The sequence below is a fragment of the Lepidochelys olivacea genome, assembly GCF_965140295.1.
Source record: "Lepidochelys olivacea isolate rLepOli2 genome assembly, chromosome: 2".
NCBI lineage: Eukaryota > Metazoa > Chordata > Testudines > Cheloniidae > Lepidochelys > Lepidochelys olivacea.
The window spans coordinates 159,173,643-159,196,812 of NC_140412.1; the positions used below are offsets into that span (position 1 = coordinate 159,173,643).

Below are 23,170 nucleotides of genomic sequence, written 5' to 3' on the forward strand. Positions count from 1 at the left end.
TTGGCATTTTACAGACGTTACCAAAAGCATAGATGCTGGGCATGTAGTGAAGGTCTGGACTTTCTCCTCTATACTTTATATTTTATACATTAAAAACAACTCGAGTTATTTTCCATGTGATTTGGATCAGTACCAAAAAAAAATCAACTACCTTTAAATGCAAATTGTCAATGGAGAAGTAAATGTTAAATAGCTGTGAAATGCAGTCCTGAGAGCACCATGAATACCACCTTTCTAATGAGACAGTCATTATCCCAAAGTAACCTTAGCCCTCCAAAACTAAGTTATCTGAGCCCGTTTTTCAAATAAGGGAAAGTGTGTGGCTAGTTACAACAAACATGGTATTGAAGTACAAATAACATGCAACATATTTTTAATGGTTGTTGATAGACTTTTACAAGATTGATGAAGTGAGCTGTAGCTCATGAAAGCTCATGCTCAAATAAATTGGTTAGTCTCTAAGGTGCCACAAGTACTCCTTTTCTTTTTGCGAATACAGACTAACACGGCTGTTACTCTGAAACACGTAATTTAATGGCATTTAAACAACAGAGAAACTTCATAAATGTGTGGTCTTTTCTCATCTGCAGCATTTCTTTGTTCTTATATTTCAGATAATATATTTATCGCAGTATCAACTCTACATTCAAACAAGAATCAAACCACAATAAAAATATAAAAATGTCAGTCAGTAGGCCAGAACATGCCATAAGCTTTTAAGTAAAAATTCCTATTGACTTCAGTGTGGAGTTCTGCTTAAAAAATTGTCATGTTATGGTCAACTGATTTTAAGATTGGCAGCAGAGGTGACTGGGGTCACAGATTCAGCTTCTGGGAGTTAGAGTTTTCTTTTTTCCTGATTTAGAGTTCAGAGGTTATGCTTGCAAGTCTAAGGGAAATGCAGAAGTTGTATGTATGTATTTATTTATTTAGAAATGGATGGGTCATTTCTAAGACAAGAATCCTCTTTAAATATTTTTTTTGCTCAGTGGGGAGCAAGACAGTGGGGTTTTGTAGTACATAATTTTTACTAGCATATTGAGCTATGCACTGGGGTGTTTTTGGAAAGGTGTTTCTGGACAGAGATTTCTTCTCCTCCCCCACCGCCCCCTCTTCCAGTTTGTGTGGTGACAAATCTCAGGTGATTTCACAGCTCTCCAGCAGGGCATTTGCCATTGGTGATTGCCAGATTCTGTTAATCTGCTGATGTTGTTTTATTCTGTATTGCCGTGGTTTAGCACCTAAGATAATGTGGAATAATGTCTTGATAATTTGGAGCACAAGTACTGAAACTGGGAACACTCTGCCATATTGTTTTTATAGTCTTTAAGTGATAAGGCTGCTGGGTTTCACCAGTCGTTCTTTCAGCGAACAGTTTGATTGATTTAATTAATATCCAAAGGTGAACTGACAAAATCTCAGAGGAGTAGCAGTGTTAGTCTGTATCCATAAAAACAACAAGGAGTCTGGTAGCACCTTAAAGACTAACAGACTAATCTGTTAGTCTTTAAAGTGCCACTGGACTCTTCGTTTTTGACAAAATTTGTACTCATGGTGACGTATATCAATGGCATCATAGCTAGGATTAATGGTTCACGCTAGGATATAGTCATGTTTTGTAAAAACTGACAATGGTATCAAAACGCCAAATCTTGACCTAACTTTACGTTGCTGTAAGGGGCATGCAAGCCTCTGATGACATCATAAACTGGCCCTACATCATGTTGCTTTATCCTCTGAGTGCTAGCGCCCAGTTTAGATGGGGGACCACAAAGCTGCATGACAACTAGAGATGGGGAGATCATGCTCCAGGGCTGTAGCAAAACTTGTGTAGCTCCAGCAGCACAGGGAGCAGGTTTAGGATGGGGTCTCTTCCATCTGATATTCCAGTTAGTTTGGGAAGTTCCATGGGAGATTTTTTGCTACTTTCTACCTTAGTTGCTAATGGGGAGGAGAGTTTATCTTTGACCTGGTGGCCTTGTCTTCATTCTCTGGCTGAACAGAGCTGTCCTCATGAATCATGGCTCATCCACTCTCTGTCTGTCAATCAGGTGGAATAGTCTCTGCTCCCCCAGGATAACAGGGCAGGACTGCCTCCCCTTGCATTTTCCCCTGGCCTGCTATTCCAATTGCTATACATGGCAGTTGGTGAAGTGGAATCACACTTTCTGCCTTGGGAAGGGCAGACTCTTAAGTCTGGCTCCCTTAGGGTTTGCGTTTGTCCCCATGGCTGTGGAACCTAGGTGGGGCAGCAGAGATCCTGAAGACTTCTTAGCACAGATGCAAAGATAGAGAGAGATTTAAAACTTTCTTAGAAAAGTGATTTTAATATGTTTTATGGGAAGAGAAGATTTCTGCCTCCTCTCCATCAGCTGAGAGAAGGAATAGACCAGCAACAGCAGATAATGTAATTTCAACCATTTACATCCCGGAAAGCATTAAAATAAACCTAAATTCCATGCCTTGCTTTCAGATTAGTGGTTCCTCTGAAAATGCAAGGCCCAATCCTGCAAGGTGCTGCACATTCTCAGCTAATGGAGCACCTAGTGAGAGTTTAGAGGGTTCAAGCACATTGCATATTTTTCAGCTACGACACACCCTTGGCATTAATATCCCTGCCAAATCCTGCAGAGAGCATGGCAGCCATCTGCCAGTCCCAATGTCTCAGAACATTTCCAGATAAATAAATACATTAAACGGAGCCAGTCCTTCAGCTGTTCTAAATCCGTGTGGCTGCATTGATGTTAACAGGGCTAGGATGATTTATACCAGCTGAGCAACTGTCCCACTTGTATAGTTGTGTTGATTTGGCTAAAGCCATTTTCTGATTTATTTTTTTTAGTAACAATAACAGTTATGTATTGCAGGGATAATTTTCAAGGTTATGTGAAGTACATTGGCAAAGTCAAGGAACAAAACCCAAGTCTCCAAATTCCCAGTCCCATGCCCTAGCCACCATACAGTTCTTCCTCTTCTTTGCAGTTGATTAGGTGCCTTGCCACAGCTTCAGTTTGGCATTGAGTCAACTCCACTGCCATTTGTTGCTTCATTGTGCCAAGAATGTTATTCCATAATTAACTCAGTTTTGCTTATTTAGCAACACCAGCATAAAATACTGATTTTTATCTATAATCATTTAGTAATATAAAGTACCATGGGGGGATATCAAGTGTATTTTTATAGCTTTTAACTCCTGTTTTTTCTCTCTGTTGCTGGTAATAGTCTTTCAGATGTTTGAAAATACCCATTTTCCAGCTGAATTTTCCTTTCCTATTTAGCAAACTCTGATCTCTCCCTGTTTCTTGAGCAGCACTCAAAGGTACAGCAACTGTGGGATGCAGACATCTCTGAAATGTGCGATGTCATCCAAGGAATTTTTCTTCCATCTTTCTTTTCTCGTCTTTCCCTTCTGTCTGTGTATTTGTGTATATTTATTTACACATAAGAATATGCATCATCAGGGTGGTTCTCCTGCCTACTAAACTGGAAGAAGTTAATCCGATCCAGTGTCTCCTTACTATCTAATGTACTCTATTTATTTATATGCCTCCCCCCATCACTGTAGTATATTACTTCAGCTGCTGAGGTGCAATGCAAGTGGGGTGTGTCAACCCAATATGGCTGTAAATTTCCCTCCTGCTTGCTCCCTGTTGCTGTTAAAGACTGTAAAATGGAAAGAGGCATGTTTAGGTGGAAAATGGCAGCCAAACTAGGCTGACAAGACAAACCTCAGCTTGCCTGCAAGTGATCCCAGCCTCAGTGCAGACTGGGCACCCTCAGAGGGAAGAAGTAATTAGTTGATCCTGGCCATTTCCATTGGCTTTTCTTTATGGAGCCACATAAAGGAATGATGAATTAAGGGAGTAACTTTGTGTTCGACCACTTTTCAAATGTTTAATGTTATCTGTGAGAGGTTATAGGAACTACATTTATGTGTGTGCGAGAAGCTTGGTGATTGAGGTTCTTTAGCCACAGAGAGCCAAAAATAGCAAGATGCTCCGGACCATTTCAATCAGGGTTCATTTAAAAATATTTGCTCTGCATAAGTCTGTAAATATTTTCTTTAAAAATGACATGGAAAATGCAGTTAATTGCAGGGGCTTTAGTCCTGCTCTATGTTTAAAAAAAAAATCTGAATGCAGGTTTGGCTATGGACTTGCTATCACTGCTTCTATAATATTAACAATAGTTTATAATTATATAAAGAGAGACCATATTCAGTGCTTAATCTGTGATGAAGGAGGTGCCTGGACTCAAGCAATTATGTGCCGGGACTCAAGCAAGTTTTTTACTTTCATAACTGATACAGCAAGCCCAGAGGTGCCAGGGCTATGAACTGCCAAGCCTAGAGGTCTCGGAGTTCAGCCCTGGCAAACCTTGGTGCAAATTAAGCCCTGATCATATTTGAAGGCATAAGCACAACATAGCAGAGTTGAGATTGAAATTTCCAGACCTCTGGGTGCTTTGTTTTGCAAACTTAATATGACATTAATCCCAGTGTTTTTCATTCAGTTTAATATGCAAGCTTTAGCATAGGCAGACATGGTAGCTACGCCTATAGTGAAGGGTCACCAATTTAAAACCCTGTTTCTGGTTGCTTATAACATTGCCAAATTGTAACTGTTTGGGCTGAAATTTCCCATGGTGGGTTTCTGCCTCAGGCTGATTTTTTTTTCCAGATGTTTCAGCTAACGCAGTTTCGCTATTCCCAAGAACAAAATTAGGCAAAATACATTGTTTTGTCCATATTCATTAACAAAATTATTATAACATATTGTATATATAAAATATTATAACAAGCTGTAGCACCTCCATGTGTCAAAGCAGTGACTTGAAATTTGGTAGAGGTGGTCACCATCATGTCAGTGATATGCCTTTTGCCATCCCTGTGAAATTTTGCTCCAAATTAGCCAAACTATAAACCTCTGAAAATCTCAGTTCTCACATGCTCAGTGCAAGTTTATTAGATGCTAGCAGCTTTATTCTTTGATTATTCCATCCTTACTGAGCATACATCTCCTACTCAATTTGAGTGCTCATGCAACATCCCACAGAGCTTGTATGCTCCAGCCAAGGGACTTTCCCTGCAATTGCTTCTCATGACTGCCAGGGGCCACTAGTGCTGGAGGAACTAGAAGGAGGAATAGCCTGACTTGAATGTTTGTGGGTGAAGAGTATAGTAGGGGGGCTGGAGCTGTGGTGGGTGTGGGGACAGAGACTGGAACTGGACGTGAGGAATAAGAGCAGAAGGGGAACAAACCTAGGAGCCTGGGGAGGATAGGAACAGACTGGAGCCAGGAACAAGCTGGGAGAGGAGCAGAATGATTCTTGTGCACTGAGAGTAGCAGCGTCCTGTGGAGAAAATACTCTGATGAAGTGGGCTTTAGCCCATGAAAGCTTATGCTCAAATAAATCTGTTAGTCTCTCAGGTGCCACAAGTACTCCTTTTCTTTTTGCTCATATAATTAGACTGAATCATGCATATGCACAGGTCCGATGGGCAACCTTCATTCTGGAATTTCCTGACTTCTGAGAGTTTAACTTTACAACTGTAATGTTCTTTTAATTTATTTTTAATGTAATCTATATATGGTTTCTGTTCTGTTTATATATGCTCATTTTCAAATATATGCTAATTTTACATGTTGATAGGAAGCTGCCTAAAGAGCAATTTTCAAATACACAGAAAAGCAAAAATTTTAACCAGTTGTCTTTCATTTGGCCAGATTTTCCGCAGCACTCAACAGTAATAGACTCAAGAAACAGTTTCCAGGGTGAGCATAGCACAATTACAAATGCATCTCCTGAGCTATTCCATTGTGAGAGTGAGCTGCTGTCTACAAATGCTGGAGACCTTTGTCACAGATTACCAAACCAATTACTTGAAATCAACCAGGAATTACTGCAGTCTGGAGTCATTTCTCTATGTGGTATGTTATTACAGATAACAATGTTCCTGATGATAAATGAAACATAAACACACACATGCATAGTATAATATGCACAGATCTCTTAAAGATAGACAAGATAAATTGATTGCCACAGAAAGTTATTTTTAGAAGATATATGGGTCAGATGGTATAAATTGACAACTCCATTCAATGGAGCCAAGCCAATTTATACCAGCTAGAGATCTTGCCCATCAAAATCACCAGTAGGAACTTAAATATGTAGGAATGATCTTCACACTGATTAAGAAATTTTGTGATCACAATCAGTATAATAAGGTAAATGCAGGGGATGGAAAATCACTACGATTTTCACTTTTAAGAGTTTCTGCATTGTCATTTTCCAAACACACACACTTCTAAATCACTCGTTCTCAGTCATGCTTCTTCAATGGCTTTTCTTTGTGTGTTTTATTTGGTTAGGAAGCCGAGACCGGGGTGGCAGAGCAGTGGTGCAAGTCTGCACAAGAAATACCATCTGGTCAAGTGAACATTCCACAAGTACAGAGCTTGTTCGTCTTCTGATGTATTTCTATAGCATTCCCAGGTATGAAGAGAGCTGGGCTGGTCATTTTTCAGGTGACACAGATGTTGCAATCACAGAGGGCTTATTATAGAGCAGTAACAGCCGGTTATTAGTTAAGGCCCCAGTACTGCAATTTATAATGCCCTGGTGGGCTGCTGTATTCATGCAGAGCCCCATTGAAGTTGTGTGGGTCTCTGCAAGCATCACAGACCTGTGTAAATTGCAGAATCAGGGCTTAAGTTTGCAACCAGGTTCCATTATAAACGGTCATTTTTAGCTACTCAAAGATTTTGGCTAGGAAAGTTGGTTTGGATGAAAATTGCCAGCTTTACTTGGCTGTGCTGCTGCTGCGGTTTGTTTTATTGCCATTAAATAACTCTCGTTATTTGACATGTAGTTTGTCTAACGTACCGTTGTGTCCTTCTGGCTCAAAACTAACTTCTTACTATCCTATCAAATATCTGCATATTTAAATATCCTTAAAAGTCCTTGCAGAAAGCTGTATTTGAACAAAATTATATTTTTGGACAAAATTAACTACTTAGGTGTCTAATTGTGATGGCTAGTGTGTTTGAACAGTTTGCCCTCTGGTGGCTGGTTGAAAATTAGGCACATCAGACTGGTTCTTTCATAGTGCACTGTGATATTTTATATTGGTTTTCTTTCATCTCAGGTACTAGAGGCTTGTGTATTTGGACCTACAGGATTGGAGATCTAGTCCAGCCTTGTGTGGTTAATCTAGTAATGATGATGATTCTGTTTGCAGCAATGGTTTTCGTTACGCCAAAGTACACAGTGGTTTTATTCACCAAAGTACAACAATGACAATGTTTTTGAGTTGAGGGTCCTTAAATATTACCCTACTATGGACAGACTCCAGTAGCAGCTCGCTAGTTAAGGTTGCAGCCAGGTTTCCGTTCTAGTCCCTATATTCACTCCCTTTATAGGTTTTCACACGAGGAGAGGTTTGGGGATTTAATTTCAGGGTACGTAGAAATTATTTAAGTTTGAAGGATATTTGTCAAGCCATTAATAGATGACAGAGGCTTAAAAGTGCACTTTTAAAAATTTCACACAAAATAACTGCTTTTTGAAGTCCCTCTAGGTAAAAGCAGCTTGACTGTAAAATTTCAGACTTTACATATAATAAAATACCATTAAAATCTAGGACTTAACACTATTTAAAATAACTTTTTAAAAGACTTATTTACAAAAATTGGTGTTGTTTTGTATAGTGATGCACACGTTATAAAGTCCACATGGCCTAAGGGATACTGAATAAAGGAAAGGGACCCCTGTGTATCACCCCTCCACTTCACAGGACAGGGATCCTGAGGAACTGATGGCATTTCAAAGCTTTCCCATTAGTAAGAAATGTCCCATAAGTTGTGCAAGGCAGTATGAGGTCAGGGCACCTAGTGATCCTGATCCTGAAATTTCCTAAGCCTTCAGTTAGAAGGAGAGGAGCAGGAGCCAGGAATATTGTGCAACTCTTCAGTCTTGAAGGTGAGGGAGAGGCAGTGGGGTGGTGTGGGGAGCCAGATACCTGAAGAGCTTTGAGATCTGTGGCCTGTGTGTGTTCAATGATGTAGATGAAGATGGGCATATGGTCTGTATCTGGAAAGTATCTGTATCTGACTCAACAATGGGAGAGTGAATAGGGAAGGTATAATGAGATTTTTCATTCTGTAAAGAAAGGGTGGGTGGGGTACATTGGTCTTTTGTGCCATTGGAAAGGGGGTTATTTCTGGACTGTATATGGAGATTAATATGTGATAGGTTGCCGTCCCTTGATCATTGTGGGTAGGTAGGATGTGGAAGGATCACGTCTCTGCTCTGTATAGCGAGGGGAAAAGGCAAAATATTGGGGTCTCTAGGTAATAACAGGCAACTGAACTGAGGATGGTGTGCGATTGGTTCTGTTATCTGTGTATTTTGTGAGATTTCACAGTTTATATGTGAAATGCACACAGGTAAGGGGATATGGGTTTAGAAAAGTTTCTGGTGAATAGGTTGAGGCTGCGTGCTGATTATGTAGCTGTGTTAAATTTGTTTGTCGAATATGCAGTGTGATATTTTATGTTTGCACTTATTTTTTAAGAGATTTTATGCACTGAGAGTGTATTTGAATATCTATGTTACTTCTTTTCAATTTTCCTTTAAGTTAAAGTTAACAAAAAAAATTTCTGTTAATACTTAGTAGCTTTGGATGTTTTGATAAGTTTCAAGTATAACAAAACTTGTCAGTGAAACAAATACATTTTGTTAGAATAAACTGGAAGTCATGTCTGTTGTTGAAATTAGTTGAGTTCTTCTGTGTCACATAAATTTAACAATGCCATTTTCACTGTTGGGAATGGCAGAGCATCAAAATGCTTGGAGGGTCAGCCCAGTTTGGATAGACATTCAAAAGGATGGTGCTAAACAATTTTTTGTTTTTATTAATTAAAAGTTCCCTTGTATGCAATTAGGCCCTGCTTCAGAAAAGCACATAAGTGCATGTATAACTTTAGGCATGCATCCGATGAAGTGAGCTGTAGCTCACGAAAGCTTATGCTCAAATAAATTTGTTAGTCTCTAAGGTGCCACAAGTTTTCTCTTTCTTTTTAAGCATGTTGTTAAGTCTCATTGACTTCAAGTTACAAATGTGCTTAAGTGCTGTAGAGAACAGGAATGTTTTCCTAAATCTGGGCCTTAGAAATTGTATCTATATTTATTAGAATGTGTATAGCTCATAGCAGTGAAAAATGTATTAGAACTGGAATGTATAGGTTGATTCCCTGCCTGGAATAAATGTATAGGATAATATCCCCATCCATGGAAATGAGGAGTTACAATTTGGGAACCCTGTTGGACTTATTCTTTGCATTTACCTTTGTTTATTACTCATTCAATTTCCTTTTAGTGTTCCCTGTTGTTTTCTATAAATAGGAAAAGGTCTCTAAATTTCTGTCCTCAATTTTGTATGCACAAATCATTTAGATAAAAAGTGATTTGCTGTGTGTTTATGAAACTGTGCATGCAATTTACAGAGATCAGGGTGAGACTGCTTTGCAAATTTGATGCTTCATGTATAACACTGATTACATTTATTTTGTGAAAAGAATGCAGGGTGCAATCCTGTACCAGGAAACATTTCAATGACTTCTGAAGTTATTTGTGGAGTGTGTTTCCTGCAGCTGCTTTCAGTGTTTCTATAATTTGACTACTTTAATCTTTGATATCACAGATCTACAGTTTGACCTATGGATATTTTCGTTGGTTTTAATAAGAATAGTTATAGAGGGTTTTTTTTCTGCTTTTCTTTAGTCTTTGTTTGGTATCTTCGGGTATTGTGGTCTACTCAGTGTATAGAATGTATACTTTAGTGTGGATAATAGCCCATTAGCCTATTCTTGCCTCTCAGGCTACATATTCCCCCTTTTTAATTTCTTGCTCTCCTCTGCTAGTGGGAACCAGGCAGGCCTCCTGTGAGGCTAGTGTCAGTCCCACTCCAATGGTCAGGTAACAGGGATGTTCAGTGATGCAACAGACTCCTTTTGAAGACTGTCCCCTAGAGCAGTGGTCTAAATGGACACGGATCAGGAGTTCATCTGTCACCTCTAAACTCAGATATCTCCAAACTGTAAAATATTGGAAATCACCCAAAAGTCCCAAGGAAAGGATGTGCACTGATTTCAGCAGTGTTTCAAAGCAAAAGGAGAAAATGAGGTACTTGGCATTCTTCATTATATTATCTACTTTTATCACAAATATGAGAATTAAGTTCTTTGCACGGTGCTCTCAGACTCTGTCCTGTTATATATTGTAAAATATGAATGCTGTTCCTAGTACTGTGAAGCCAGAGTTTTTATGTAAATTCAGTCATCTTTATATCTCTGAATTTGAATGAGTTCACAAAGTACGGGGAAACATGGGATATCAAAACATGAGGAAAACTGCACAGACTTCATTATCCTTAGGAAAAAAATAAGACCATGAGGGTCCTTAGGGGTATGTCTATACTGCACCTGGAAGCGAGCTTCCCAGCCTAAGCCATAGATTTGCGATGGTGGCACTCATGCTAGCGTGCTAAAAATAGCTGTGTAGACAGAGCTTTGACATTGCAATTCGGGCTGGAGCTTGGGCCCTCAAGCCTGGGGGCCAGGAGGTGGGGCCTTGAGAGCCCAAGCCCCAGTGTCAAAGCCCCATCTACACAGCTATTTTCAGAGCACTAGCATAAGTTTGTTACTCAGGCTGGGAGGCTCAGTCCCTGATGTAGTGTAGACATACCCGAGAGGGTTCACATATTATTTAAAGGGATGCAAGCCAATTCCTGTACACTGCAGATAGTGAGTTTCGTATATGAAAATCTCATAAAGTAGGGGGTTTTTTTCTATTCCATTTTCATCAAAAAGCATATTTTAGTCAATAGCAGCTGTAGAATCCAAGTGAATAAAGGTTTAAATTGGGTAGGAAATGTGGTGCTGTTAGGTACAAATTACTGTCATGACATTTGGAGATTTTACAAAAGGAACTTAAATAAATAAGGCTCCTGCTTTCCATAATGGGGAATAACCTCTGGAATGGACAAGCAGAACTTACTGAATTGTCTCTTTCACTTTCCTCTGTGCAGAATTGCAAAACATAAGATGTATTTTTCATTACATTCATGCAGTACAGCGCATGAGGAACACATTTGCAGTATTTCCTCAAATTTGTATCAACTGAGAAATCATGTTGGCTCAAATCGTTTGCTCCCATGGAAAAACCCATAAAAAGAGGGATTGCTTGGGGGGGGTTCCCAAGCGTGGCCGATCCCAGGAGATCCCAGCTGAACTCACTAACACCACAAGTGTGACGACTCAAAGATGTGAAGTTACTCATGTGTAAGCGTTCGCAGGATTGGAGCCTTAATTCTATCATAGTCAGTGTAACTGGTTTTAAAAAATCACTTAAAAATTCAACATTTTGAAGGGTTTTTTTGTTTTACAGGTTCAAATGGATCCATCTTTTTCAATTTGTTTTCTAAAATTGTTTAATTAAATTTTCACTGAAAATTTAAATAAAAATGTTTGTATCACAAACCTGGTTTTCAGTGAATAAAAAATGTGATGGTTTTGTTTTTAAAAAATTGACCAAAAAGTAATGAAAAATATAAATGAAGAAATCAAGTTTTTCAGTAAATCTTTTATATTTGAAAAAAGACCATTTTTCAATGAAAAAAATTATTAAAATAATTTCAGAGAGCTCTTATAATTGTGACACCATTTTTTAATATGGGGAAACAGATGAAATTATATCTAAGAAATTATATCTAAGTTTATAAGTAATGGACCAAATTTAAAGTCTGCTTCCTCTGCGCATGCACACAGGTATAGAATAGAGGGTGCAAATTCAAACAGTACTGTAACTTATGGAGAACTTTGTGTACAGTTTTATTTGCACGACAAAAACCGAGCATGATTGAAAAATTGGCCGGATATATAAAATGTTGCCAATTTTCCTATCTTGTAGGTCTTGTTCTGTGCCTTTATACATTCTAATAAACATAGTAAAGGTGCTTTTAAAAGTACTATTTAAATAGTGAGAATTTTGAAAAGTTTCCAAAAGTTAATATAAAATAAAAAAAACCTACGTGGCTTGAATTAAACATCAAAGCATTCCAAATATAAAATATAATCCTGTGATATAATTGTCTTTCTGCCCAATGTTGGACAAATAGTTCTGCTCAAAATACTTTTAAAAGAATTCCCCATGAATTAGTAGATACATGAGTGTCATAACTCAGGTATTGGAGGATGTTGATATTTTTTTGTATAGTTTTAAAAATACAGTACTACTGACCAGTGGTCTTCACACAACTTCCACAAGTGTATCAAGGGCCCTGTCATACCCTAAATCAAAGCAGTGGCATTTTTGGCAAATGCAGCGGGCCAGAAATAAGCCATATATTGCTGTACCAAAGAGGCTGGATAGCTGACTGACATGTCCAGCTGAAATTTCCTGGTTTAAAGGAGTCCTCAGTTGGCTAAGAAGTCCCCTGGAGCTCTCACCAGTTGGTCTAGTTTAGAGCAGCCCTGAGGGAACCAGGTCATTACAGAATAAATTCCACGATCCGCGACCCAGAATCATTTTCTTTGTTTGGGTGCAGATGAGAATCTAGTCTAGTATAAGAATGGCCATACTGGGTCAGACCAAAGGTCCATCTAGCCCAGTATTCTGTCTCCCAGCAGTAGCCAATGCCAGGTGCCCCAGAGGGAATGAACAAAACAGGTAATTGTCAAGTGATCCATCCCTTGTAACCCATTCACAGCTTCTGGCAAACAGAGATTAGGGACACCATCCCTGGCCATTGCTGGACCTATCCTCCATGAATTTATCTAGTTCTTTTTTGAACCATGTTATAGTCTTGGCCTATGTTTATCTACCACTGCAGAAAAATGTCTCTCCACTTTCAAGAAAGTCTACTTCGGCACATAACTCCAGAGAAATTAATTTTTCTGTGTAACAAACCCTTTTGTTTCTAATTCACAAATTTTGTATCAAACTCTACAGACTCAAAAACTAAAGAAAAGTACAGTTAGGGCCATACTGTTCCAGGTTTGTATGTGAAGGGGACAAAGAGCAGGGATAGATGCAGTTGCAGTGCTCACGGAAGCCAAGAGATTGCTGCCTCTTTTTGCTCCCAGGGCCATACCTTACCCCCTAGAGGACCATGACCCCGCTCAACTTTGACCCCACACCGTGCCAGATCCATTGTGGTGTATTCCCCTGTATGCCAGGGAACTTAAGCGGGGGTTGTACCATTTTTTGGCTCTGAGCCAAAAGCCCAGTGAAGTCATTGGAAGTCTTTTTGTTGATTCAGTGGGTTTTGGATCAGGCCTTGAGTCACAGTCCTTTCCCCACCACTTCTTCTAGCTGTGTGGCTCTGCAGCACCCTCTGCTTGGGTGGTGCCTGTAACCATGCCTTTGTGGGTCACAACTGAGAATAGAAATTCAGGACAAACTGCTGAGAAATAGGGCGGACACACCCCAAAACTGGTGGTTATTCGCCCATAAAATATACCAAAGCAGCAACAAAAGTAAACTTCTCTTTCACCACACTGGCTAACAAGAAGTCAGAAAAGTAGTTTCCTTAGGCATTCCAGTCCTTGTATTGCTGCCAAAAACACTAGACTTAAAGATGAATGGTTCATTAAAAGCCAATTTAATTAAATAAAAGGTTCTTCTGATCCCAAAGGACCAGCCACACAGCCAGGTCAATATATAACTCAGATCTTACCCAATAATCACACTGCTGCCAATCTTTTAGAATCTAATATCTAAAGGTTTAGTTATAAAAAGAAAGAAAGGTGAGAGTTAAAATTGGGTAAAGGAATCAAATACATACAACAATTGCAAAGTTCTTGGTTCAGGCTTGAAGCAGTGATGGAATAAACTGCTGGCTTAAGGCAAGTCTCTGGTTGCTTGCAAATCATTGGAAGGTCCTCAGTCCCTTAGTTAGAATGCTCTCATTAGTATAAATAAGTCCATAGTCCAGAGGTATGAGCAGGAAAGAGGCTTGAGTAAGAAAGAGGCAAAATGGAGATGTTTCCAGGGCCTTCTATAGCTTATGCCAATTGAAGGGATTCCCAATGTTCTCACAGTGGAAAATTACAGGTAAAAGATGGTGTTTGGGGTCACATAGGCAAGTCACATGTCCATGCATGCTTTCGCTTAGTCATAGCAGGAAAGTCCATTAAGTATAGATAGGCATCTCCCTTGGTCCATTGTGAGCTAAGACTAAATACCTTGTGGGCATTACCCCAAGAGCAAACATTTGAAATCCAGATATAGAGCCAATACTCATAACTTCAAATACAAAAATGATTCATGCATAAAAATAGCGTAATCATATTCAGCAGATCATACCCTTTCCATAGACACCTTTCTTAACGTACATTGTAAAAGATTTGTTGCAATTATGTACCGGTGGTAGCAACAATGATCTACATGGTCATATTTTAATCAGATAACGTCACAGTGCCTAATTGGGCAATCTAGCTCTTACCTCTTACGGAAAAGTCATATAGAATTTCATAGGGACAAAACCAGTAAGGTTCTACAGAACTAATTGTAAAACCTGTAGAATGTAATAGAGAATGCTTTTCTTTCTCTCAGGATGGTGGAAGAAGGGAACTGCAGAACGGATATAATTTTCTATTCACATCTATAAGATGTTTTTGCATGGGGGGAAATTAGGACTCCTATTAAAGTGAATGGGAAGTTTGCTATTGGCTTAAATGGAAGCTAGATTGAGCCCAAAATCTGCACTTCCCCACTACAGGGCATAATAAATTAATGTCTGATGGTTGTACCCACTCACATTGCAGTGAGGGTGCCTTAATGTTTAATAGTGTAATTCTTTTTTTTTTTTTTTCTTCTGAACTTGCTTCACAACCCTGACATTCTTTGAAAGTAATGTTTGCCTTGGAATGGCCCTGGCTTTTTAAAGTAATGTTTAGTTGTTCATTGTGTGTATATGTCATTAATGCCTTTAAAGGTAATTGCTGTTTATACTTCGTGTAAATATATGTAACCTCATATTTAGATTATATAATTACAGCATGTAAAGATGAGCCTGGAGGATGATAAAACAGCTTTTAAACAAAATTTGAAACAACATATTTCACGTGTGTAACATCTGAGAGGTCAAATCCTGTGCAGTTTGTCTCAGCAGAGGGGTGAATTTCACCCTTAAAGCGAGTGCAGTTAGGCCTTAGAATAGTCCCCAATACTGTAGTTTCCCCTGAAAATAGCAGTGTCATTTGCTAGTGTTATGGGCTGGGATTTTCAAAGTAGCATAGAGGGAATCAGGCACCCAAATTTGTTGAAAATGTGTTTTAAAATCCGAGTCATAGAGTCTATAATCTTGACTAACTGAAAAGTTGGATTGTAAGAGCACAAATGTATTGGGAATCGTACCTCCTTTTTGCCTTCTCATTTAATGCTAAAACTTTTTACGGATCTAATAATTTTCCCCAAAGCCATGCAACTCCTACAATGTTTAACTTAGAATAAATGTTTACATCTAGATGATAAAACCCTCATATTAGAGAAAGCATTTCAGTTACACCAGTCTATCTGAAAAATAGGGATATTACCATTTGACACTCCAGCACAAGGCATCAGTCTGCCATGCAATTAGTTTTTCATGAGTGTGAACTCATTTCAACTTAGTATTACAGTTACAGATCATTTTCCCCACCCTCAGACCTTATAGAGAGAGAGCCCTCCCCACAGAAATCTACACATTTTCATGAGAAAAGTGACCCCAACTACTTGGCTGACACCACCAGCCCTATCTCCAGACTCACAGAGAGCCTTCTCCAGGGATAGAGATCTGGACATGGATGGGGGACCATTGTCTAGGTACATTGTTACTCCTCCCTGCCCCCGCCCCCCGTAAACCTGGAGGATATCTACTGTGGCTGTATTATCTTAACCAAACAGCCATTCCGTACAGGGGAAACTCCGCTTTTAAGGCATTGGGGGGGGGGAGGGGGCAGAGTTCTAAATACAGTGAACAACTGGAGAGGGGGCTATGCTGGCAGGAGAATGGGAAGGGCCACAAGAAATCTAGAGACAACCCAACAGCAAATTGTTCAACCCTGACGGTATGATCTGGAGAAAACTCTGAGAAGGAATCACAAGTTTTCCCACCCCTGAGCTCCTACAACAGATTTTTTAATAGGAGGGGCTGACCTGCCCATAATAATTTTCTGCATAATATACTGTCTGCTGCTTTATTTGTGACTGGAAATAAAATATATTTGTTCTAGATGGCCCAATCATCAATCTGTTTGTTTGGATACAATTTTATAAATATTTAGCGAATACTTTTATCAAGAGGAAACGCAGCTTAGGAAATATCTGCCTTTCTGTTTCTAGGAAGGAAGTACGTGATCTGGGGCTCGTTATTTTAGTGGATGCTCGTAAGTGCCAGCCTAGTCCTGGTCTTTTCAAAGCTTTCACAGCGTTACAGGTAAGTGCTTATGGTGCATTGTTTAAGAGCACAAAATAAAATCTTAGTATTTTTAAAAAATGTTGTTTGTTTGTATTGTGGTAGCACCTAGAGGCCCCTAATCAGGTCCTGGGGTGTTGTTTTTCTGGGTGCTGTGCTCACAGACAATCAAAAGATGCTTCCTGTCCCAAAGAGCTTACAGCGTTGAACTTAATGCCAGTTGTAGTTCTTTCCTTTCCGAGTTAATTTCTCCATTCAGCACATGAAAAAATTAATTTGTGATACACAATAGGATCATCAAAGGATCAGTTGAAAAAGTTAAAGCAGATTAGGTATAAATATAAGTAGAAGAAATAGATTTAAAATACAAAATTACAAGTATGGTGTGTTCTTGAGAGGAGTTTAGTGCTAGTTCTACAAAAAAAAGCACTGTCTGTCTGTTGACATTAAGTCCGGTTTTCTCAAACAGTGAGTAGGACTAGAGCAGCTTATCGGGAAGTTGTTATGGAGATTCATTTGCATTTGATATTATCCAACAATCGTTTTGTTAATCTGTAGTTTGGTGCACTGAGGGAAACAAACAGCAAAATAAAAGTTACACAGAATGTCTTGACAACTGAGACCAACTTTTCTCCTGTCTTTAATGGAGTGAATTGTTTTTGTTTGCACAGTGAAACTAAAGATCTGTTAGTGCTGGTTCACTGAACAGTTCAAAAAGGAAAAGACACTAGTACAAAGATCTCAGTATCTTCTAGTCTGATTTTCTGTTACAACGTATTTTGACATTACAGTGACTCTAGCGTGTCATCATCACAACAGCGTTTTAATGTGCTTGGCTTCCATCAGTATTCCTTTGACAAGGGTGAAGTGTTTTTTGTTCAGTTCAGAATTAATCAGAGTCAGAAAATGGACATTCTTCCAAAGTTCGTACATCCCAGCCTTCTTTCTGAATCATGACAACAGCAAAATGAAAACATTGAAAACTCACTGGGAGAGGAGCAAAATTTTCCCATGGAGCGTCTGCTTTGCGCCATAGTTGACATTTAAGGTTAAACAGTGCAGGATGTAGATATGGTAATCTTGTTGTTCAAGGAAAAAATAACAAAACAAGAACAAGTTGTTGTAGATGACTTTTTTATGATTCCTCCCAGCTTCTCACTCTTTCCCATCTACCCTCACAAGCCCTATATTATAACTGCACTCTGATTAAAAAGACACTACGCTGTCCATCTGAAAGACGCTACGCTGTCCATCTGATCAATTTAAAAAATTAAAGTTAAAAGTAGTTTCAGATATTAAACCTTCTTATTCTCCTGACCATCTTTCCTAAAATGTTTTCCCCTGTCCATTTACTGGATGAAGATCCACACAAACATGAGAGGAAACTGATTGCCTGAAGCTGCAGTCCTATAATCAGCTCCACATAGTACCTGCATGAGGCCTAACTGCCTCAAAAAAGGGAAACAGTGGAAGTAACTGTTTCCAAAGTGCTGTCAGGTGCCCAAAGTAAACAAAGTAGAAGACTAGAGCAAAATGATTTTTGATCTTTAATCTTTTATGGTTCTAGTCAGAACTTGAGTATTGTAACAATAGATCAAACATTTTCAGACTTGAGGTGCAAATACTTCCAGCTACTGCATTTACTTAACATCACCCTGTGAGTTTTACACAGCCATTTTCCCACAGCTGCAGACAGACACTAACCATATGTATCACTTAGATCTAGATAGTTGCCCTTCCTACACACAGCTGGTGCACCGAAGCAAACAGTTTAGAGAGAAAAGAAATATGCACTGGGAAAATTTCCATCAAATACTCAAGTTCTCATTGTAACTAAATCTTCTAAACGGCTTTGCAACCAAATTGAAAAAAAGAAAATCTACTGAATTCATATTGATGTAATTATTTTATTAAGATGGCTTTAGTGTTTTCTTAAGTATATTACACGTTTGAGATGTAGCAGATATGCACTGAGGAAAAACGTGTCGTCACAAGATGATGAATTGAATCCTGGAACCAAATGAGTTTGTTTTTGGCACAGTGTTTAACGAGGTATTTGTCTCAAATGAAAGCAATGAAAATGTGGAATTAGGTAGATATAGTTTTATTATAATGAAATTAAATGTAACAGTTTGACAATTTTTCCTTTGTCAGCTCCATTAAGTTTTTAGACTAGCCATTTCAATTTAGAGTGGGCTGAAACTTGGTCTGTGTGCTTGGGCGGAAAATGGGTTGCCATTAACACCAAAAAAAAAAAAAATGCAATTAGTTTGGCTTTTTTCATTTTGAAGTGCACATGCAGGAGACCTAACTAAAATGTGGGCTTCCAGATACTCTCTTCCCACAGGCCAGGAGCAAACACTGTTGAACTTTTGAAAAACAACAAAGATGAAATACTAATTTTGCCAATCTGGAAAGGTGACCGATGTGCTTCAAATATAAATGTGGCCACTTGAGCATGTGCCATAAACGTACATTGGACTCTGCATTACAGCAAGCTTTGCAGCTGCTGTGATTAAAGACTTAATACATCATCCGTAGAAAGGCTCAGAGGGAGGACTGATGGATTTGTTATCATTCTTGTCATTCTATTTATAACATAAGTTCCATCTTTTTAACTTGCAGAATCAAAGGCTATACTGTCTTAGCCTTCAGCTCACTCTTATTTCCTCCTCAGCCCAGCACTGGTTGTGACTGTGGTCATGCAGGCAGGACGGGGACTACTTGCCTAGGAACCCTCATGAAGAGCCTTTAGAGGGGGTGGGAAGGAGCCCTGGCACCAGGGCCATCCCTACCCATATGAAAAGTATGCAGCTGCGTAGGACACCGCACCAAATTTCCTGATGCCCTGCACAGCTGCGTGTTGCTCCAACCCCTGCTCTGCCGCTTCCCCATGGCCCCCGCCCCTGCTCTGCCCCAGCCCCGCCCCCACTCCCCTGAGGACTGCTGGAGGGCCCGACCCTGCACTCACAGGGGGTACCGGTAAGTGGAGCGACCTGGCACCAAGCACAGGGAGGTATAAGCTGCTCCAGGAAAACCGGACAAGTAATTTACTTTTCTCCCAGAGCAAAGGGGGAATGGAAGAGGAATTGTTCTCAGTGTTTGTTCTCGGTCTTAGGGCAGGCCTCTGATTCTGGGCAGACTGTAAAATTATAATCAAGCCCCAAGTGAAATCAGAGTTAGCTCTGCCACTCAGCCTGTATCGTCCCAATGTTCAGTCTTTGCATTAGAGCACATCCGATGTGTATGGCTAAGCAGTGTTTTCTGAAGTATCCTTTAAACACAGAGATGGAAAATGAGAAGGAATATTAGATATAGATAACAGAAAATTAGAACACAGAATACTAATAATGAAAAAAGCCAGTAACACCAATAGTACATTCTGTCATAGTAACAGAAATAATAAGTCTTTTTCGCAAGCTGTGGAGTCACAATGGATATGATGACACAGAAGCACTCCAATCAAGATTTAGGGCTAAAATATGAAGAGTTGCTTTGTGCTTTTATGTGAAGCACCAAATGGCCTAAAATTCACTGGCAAGAATGATGGATGGTAGGCAGGCAGCGAACTCATGTGCTCTGCCTCCTGAAACCTCTGTTTGAATAAGAGCTGCGGAATAAGGAAGGTGTAATAGTGATCTAATACCTACTTAAGGCCCTACATCAAATTTATCTCCAGCACTGGGATGAATAAGGCCCTGATCCTGCACCCACTGAAAGCAGAGGAAACACTGATTGACTTCAGTAGGCGTTGGATAAATCCCTAAATGCCTAACTGATGGATTTAAAAAAAAATACCCATGCAGTGTCTTTTGAGACCTAATACCCTCTCCGACAGCCACTTTTGTAAGAGAGAAAACACCATCAAAGCAATACTGCATGAAGCAAGAAATATGAATGTCATCCTGTATTAGTTAAAGTATTTAAACTTCAGTTACTATTTGAATGTGTATAGTTTACAACATGATGATGAAGTCTCATGTTGATGTCAACCTATGAGGATTCAGCAAACACTACAGGTGAACACACATATGTGAGGTCGCACCAATGCGAGAACCACAAATACAGTTATATGTGCGATAGACAAGATTGGCCATGATCATTGCAGGCTACTGTGTCCTTGTTTTGTGCTGTTCGCATTTTTCACCTAAAGCTTTTAATGCCTTATGGGAATAACGTAGTGTAAAGCAAGGACACATACATCATAGGTTAGTCACTAAGAAAACATAATTGCAGTTGTAGAGTAATCCAAGTTAATTTTATTGAAGAATAAAACAATGTGCTCCTGCAACAAAAAGAACCGAATTTGACCCCATAACTACATTTATTATAGGAAAAATACATTATTTAAAAGTAACGATTTAAAGATATCTCTTGTCTTATGATGCTCATTTTAACCAATCAAGCTGAATTTTAAAAAACGGCAAAAAGGAAAAAGGATTGGGAGGTTCATAATAAAGCATTTCTCTAAATTCATTTTGCTTTGCTTTCCAGAGTGCAGTTCCTCACTCCATTCATAGTGTCCTGATACTGACTGAGAAGGAATCTGCATTTAGACCTGACAAAGATACTGCAATTCAGGTAACATTAAGAAGAATGTGCATGATATTTTGTAAAGTTAAAATTTTGTTATGAAAAGTTTACTTTGCAAAATGTGACTTTAGGACATTTTATTTTGTTTACAAGAAAGTGACTTTGTTGTTTTTAAGGGGCAAATTCTACTATTACTCACTGAATAATACCTTATACTTTGAGTAGCTCCAATTCAGTAGCACCTTACTGTGTGAGTAGTGCCACTGAAATCTATATCTATCTCTAACGTGCTTCTCAATGCAGATCTGATTTTCGGTACTTATGTGGCCGCCATCACCATGATATCTGAGCACATCACAGTTATTAGTGTATTCATCCTCACAACAGCCCTGTCATGTAAGGAATGCAAGGGTGGCAGAATTTGCCCTTTTATGGCTAGACTTACTGCGTAAACCGGTTTGCTGAATTGTATAAGTGGGTAGTCAGAAGTATGTTTGTGTGGATTGTGTTCTTTGCAATAACATAATGACTTACTGCTGTTGTTTCCTATGCAGGAATTTTATAAATAAAATATTTTTAAAAATACAAAATTGATGGATGTTTGAAATGAGAATAAAGGGAGCTGAAGTTAAAGACCAGAAATGAATTTATTATTTAAATCAAATCAATCAGAACAGAAGCTTGTTCTCCTGAACTTTGTATGTAGAGTTAAAATATACTATTTTCTCCCAATAAAACTTGATACCCAAAGAATTTTTAACAATGTCTCTTTTTTTCTTTATATGTAATATTCTATTGGCATAGTTGGTTGTTAGAGACAGAAGTCACTTGAGATTTTTTTCCCTTCAATCTTATATATTTTAACAAATATATAATAGTAACAGAAAATATTTTCTACAAATAAGATGTACTACTTTGGGCAAGATCCTCAGCTAGTGCAAATTTGAATAGCTCCATTGACTTCCATTCCAGAAGACAGAGTATTACACATGAAAAAAATCTGAGACCCAGTTCTTGACTTCACTAGATCTGCACTCATTTATACCCGCTTGAGGATCTGGTCCTCTGTCTCAAGAGATTCTGTAAAAGATTTTGACAACTGGCACTATGTACGTTTTTCCCAGTAGTTTGATTTATGGCATTAATACAGCTCCATTCACAATTTTTCTTTAACAGTATGAAGTCCTCACATCACTGAAGGCTCTACAAAAGCACATTGACTGTACCCAGTTGACAGCAGAATTTGATGGAGCCTTTCTGTATAACCACCATGACTGGATACGTTTCCGAAAGGTAAGATAGTGCTTGCAGCTCCCATTACTTGTTCGCCTCTGATTTTATTTTCCCTTTTAGAATGTTCATGATGGAATTTAGTAACTTTTATTCCTCATAAAAATAAGAAACAAATTGTGCTAGTTAGAGTCTTGTACGCTGTATGTAGGTGGTGTTGAAACTTCACCACATAGCTCTGCCGCTGTATTCTGTTAATCCCCGGCTAAGTCAGTCCTTGCTCAGTCCTTGGCCTCTATTCAGCTATGTCGTGGTTGCAGGATTCAGACAGATTTCCACTCTGGATTATGTTAGAATTGCCAAACTCACTTTCTAACACGTATCTGAATCACTATGGCCAGGTCCTCAACTGGTGTCAATCAGCTTAGCTCTGTTAAAGTCAGTAACAGGCCCTGAAGTTTTCTTCATGTGCAGTACTTTGTCCTCTGGCAGTGAAGTCAATGGAGCTATGCCAGATGAAGATCTGGGATCTATAGAGACTGTATATAACCACACATTCCAAATACTGACTTGGAAAGCAATGACCTTATTTAAGGCTATGCCTATTTTGATGTTAAAAAAACAAATCTGTGTCGAAGGTCTAAACACAATTTTTATGCCCATTTAACTATTTCAGTTAAGGGAGTAATTTTTTTTTACTGAAATAGATCTATACCACCTTTAGTGTGAATGCACTAAATGAATGCACTGGTATAAAAGTGCCTTTTATCTTTGTAGCTTATTCCCCTTATTAGTCTGGCGTATTCCCTTTATTCCACTTCCCATTCAGGAATAGTTATACTGGTATAACTGCACCCACACTAAGGGGATTGTACCACTTAACTATACTGGTTTCAAACTGATATAGTTAAAGCAGTACAAAAACCACGTGTAGACAAGCCCTTATTG

At 38.9% G+C, this 23,170-nt stretch overlaps 1 protein-coding gene across 3 annotated transcripts in view; it reads left to right on the plus strand.

Annotated features, from left to right (window-relative positions):
• Positions 1 to 23,170, plus strand: part of PLEKHG4B (pleckstrin homology and RhoGEF domain containing G4B) — a 133,418-nt gene that overhangs the window by 53,710 nt on the left and 56,538 nt on the right. For all 3 annotated transcript variants that reach the window (XM_084619709.1, XM_084619711.1, XM_084619710.1), the window contains exons 4-8: positions 5,727 to 5,930; positions 6,372 to 6,495; positions 16,387 to 16,480; positions 20,954 to 21,040; positions 22,169 to 22,285. In XM_084619709.1, the coding sequence (XP_084475835.1) occupies positions 5,727 to 5,930; positions 6,372 to 6,495; positions 16,387 to 16,480; positions 20,954 to 21,040; positions 22,169 to 22,285 (626 nt within the window). The remainder of the gene's footprint in view (positions 1 to 5,726; positions 5,931 to 6,371; positions 6,496 to 16,386; positions 16,481 to 20,953; positions 21,041 to 22,168; positions 22,286 to 23,170) is intronic.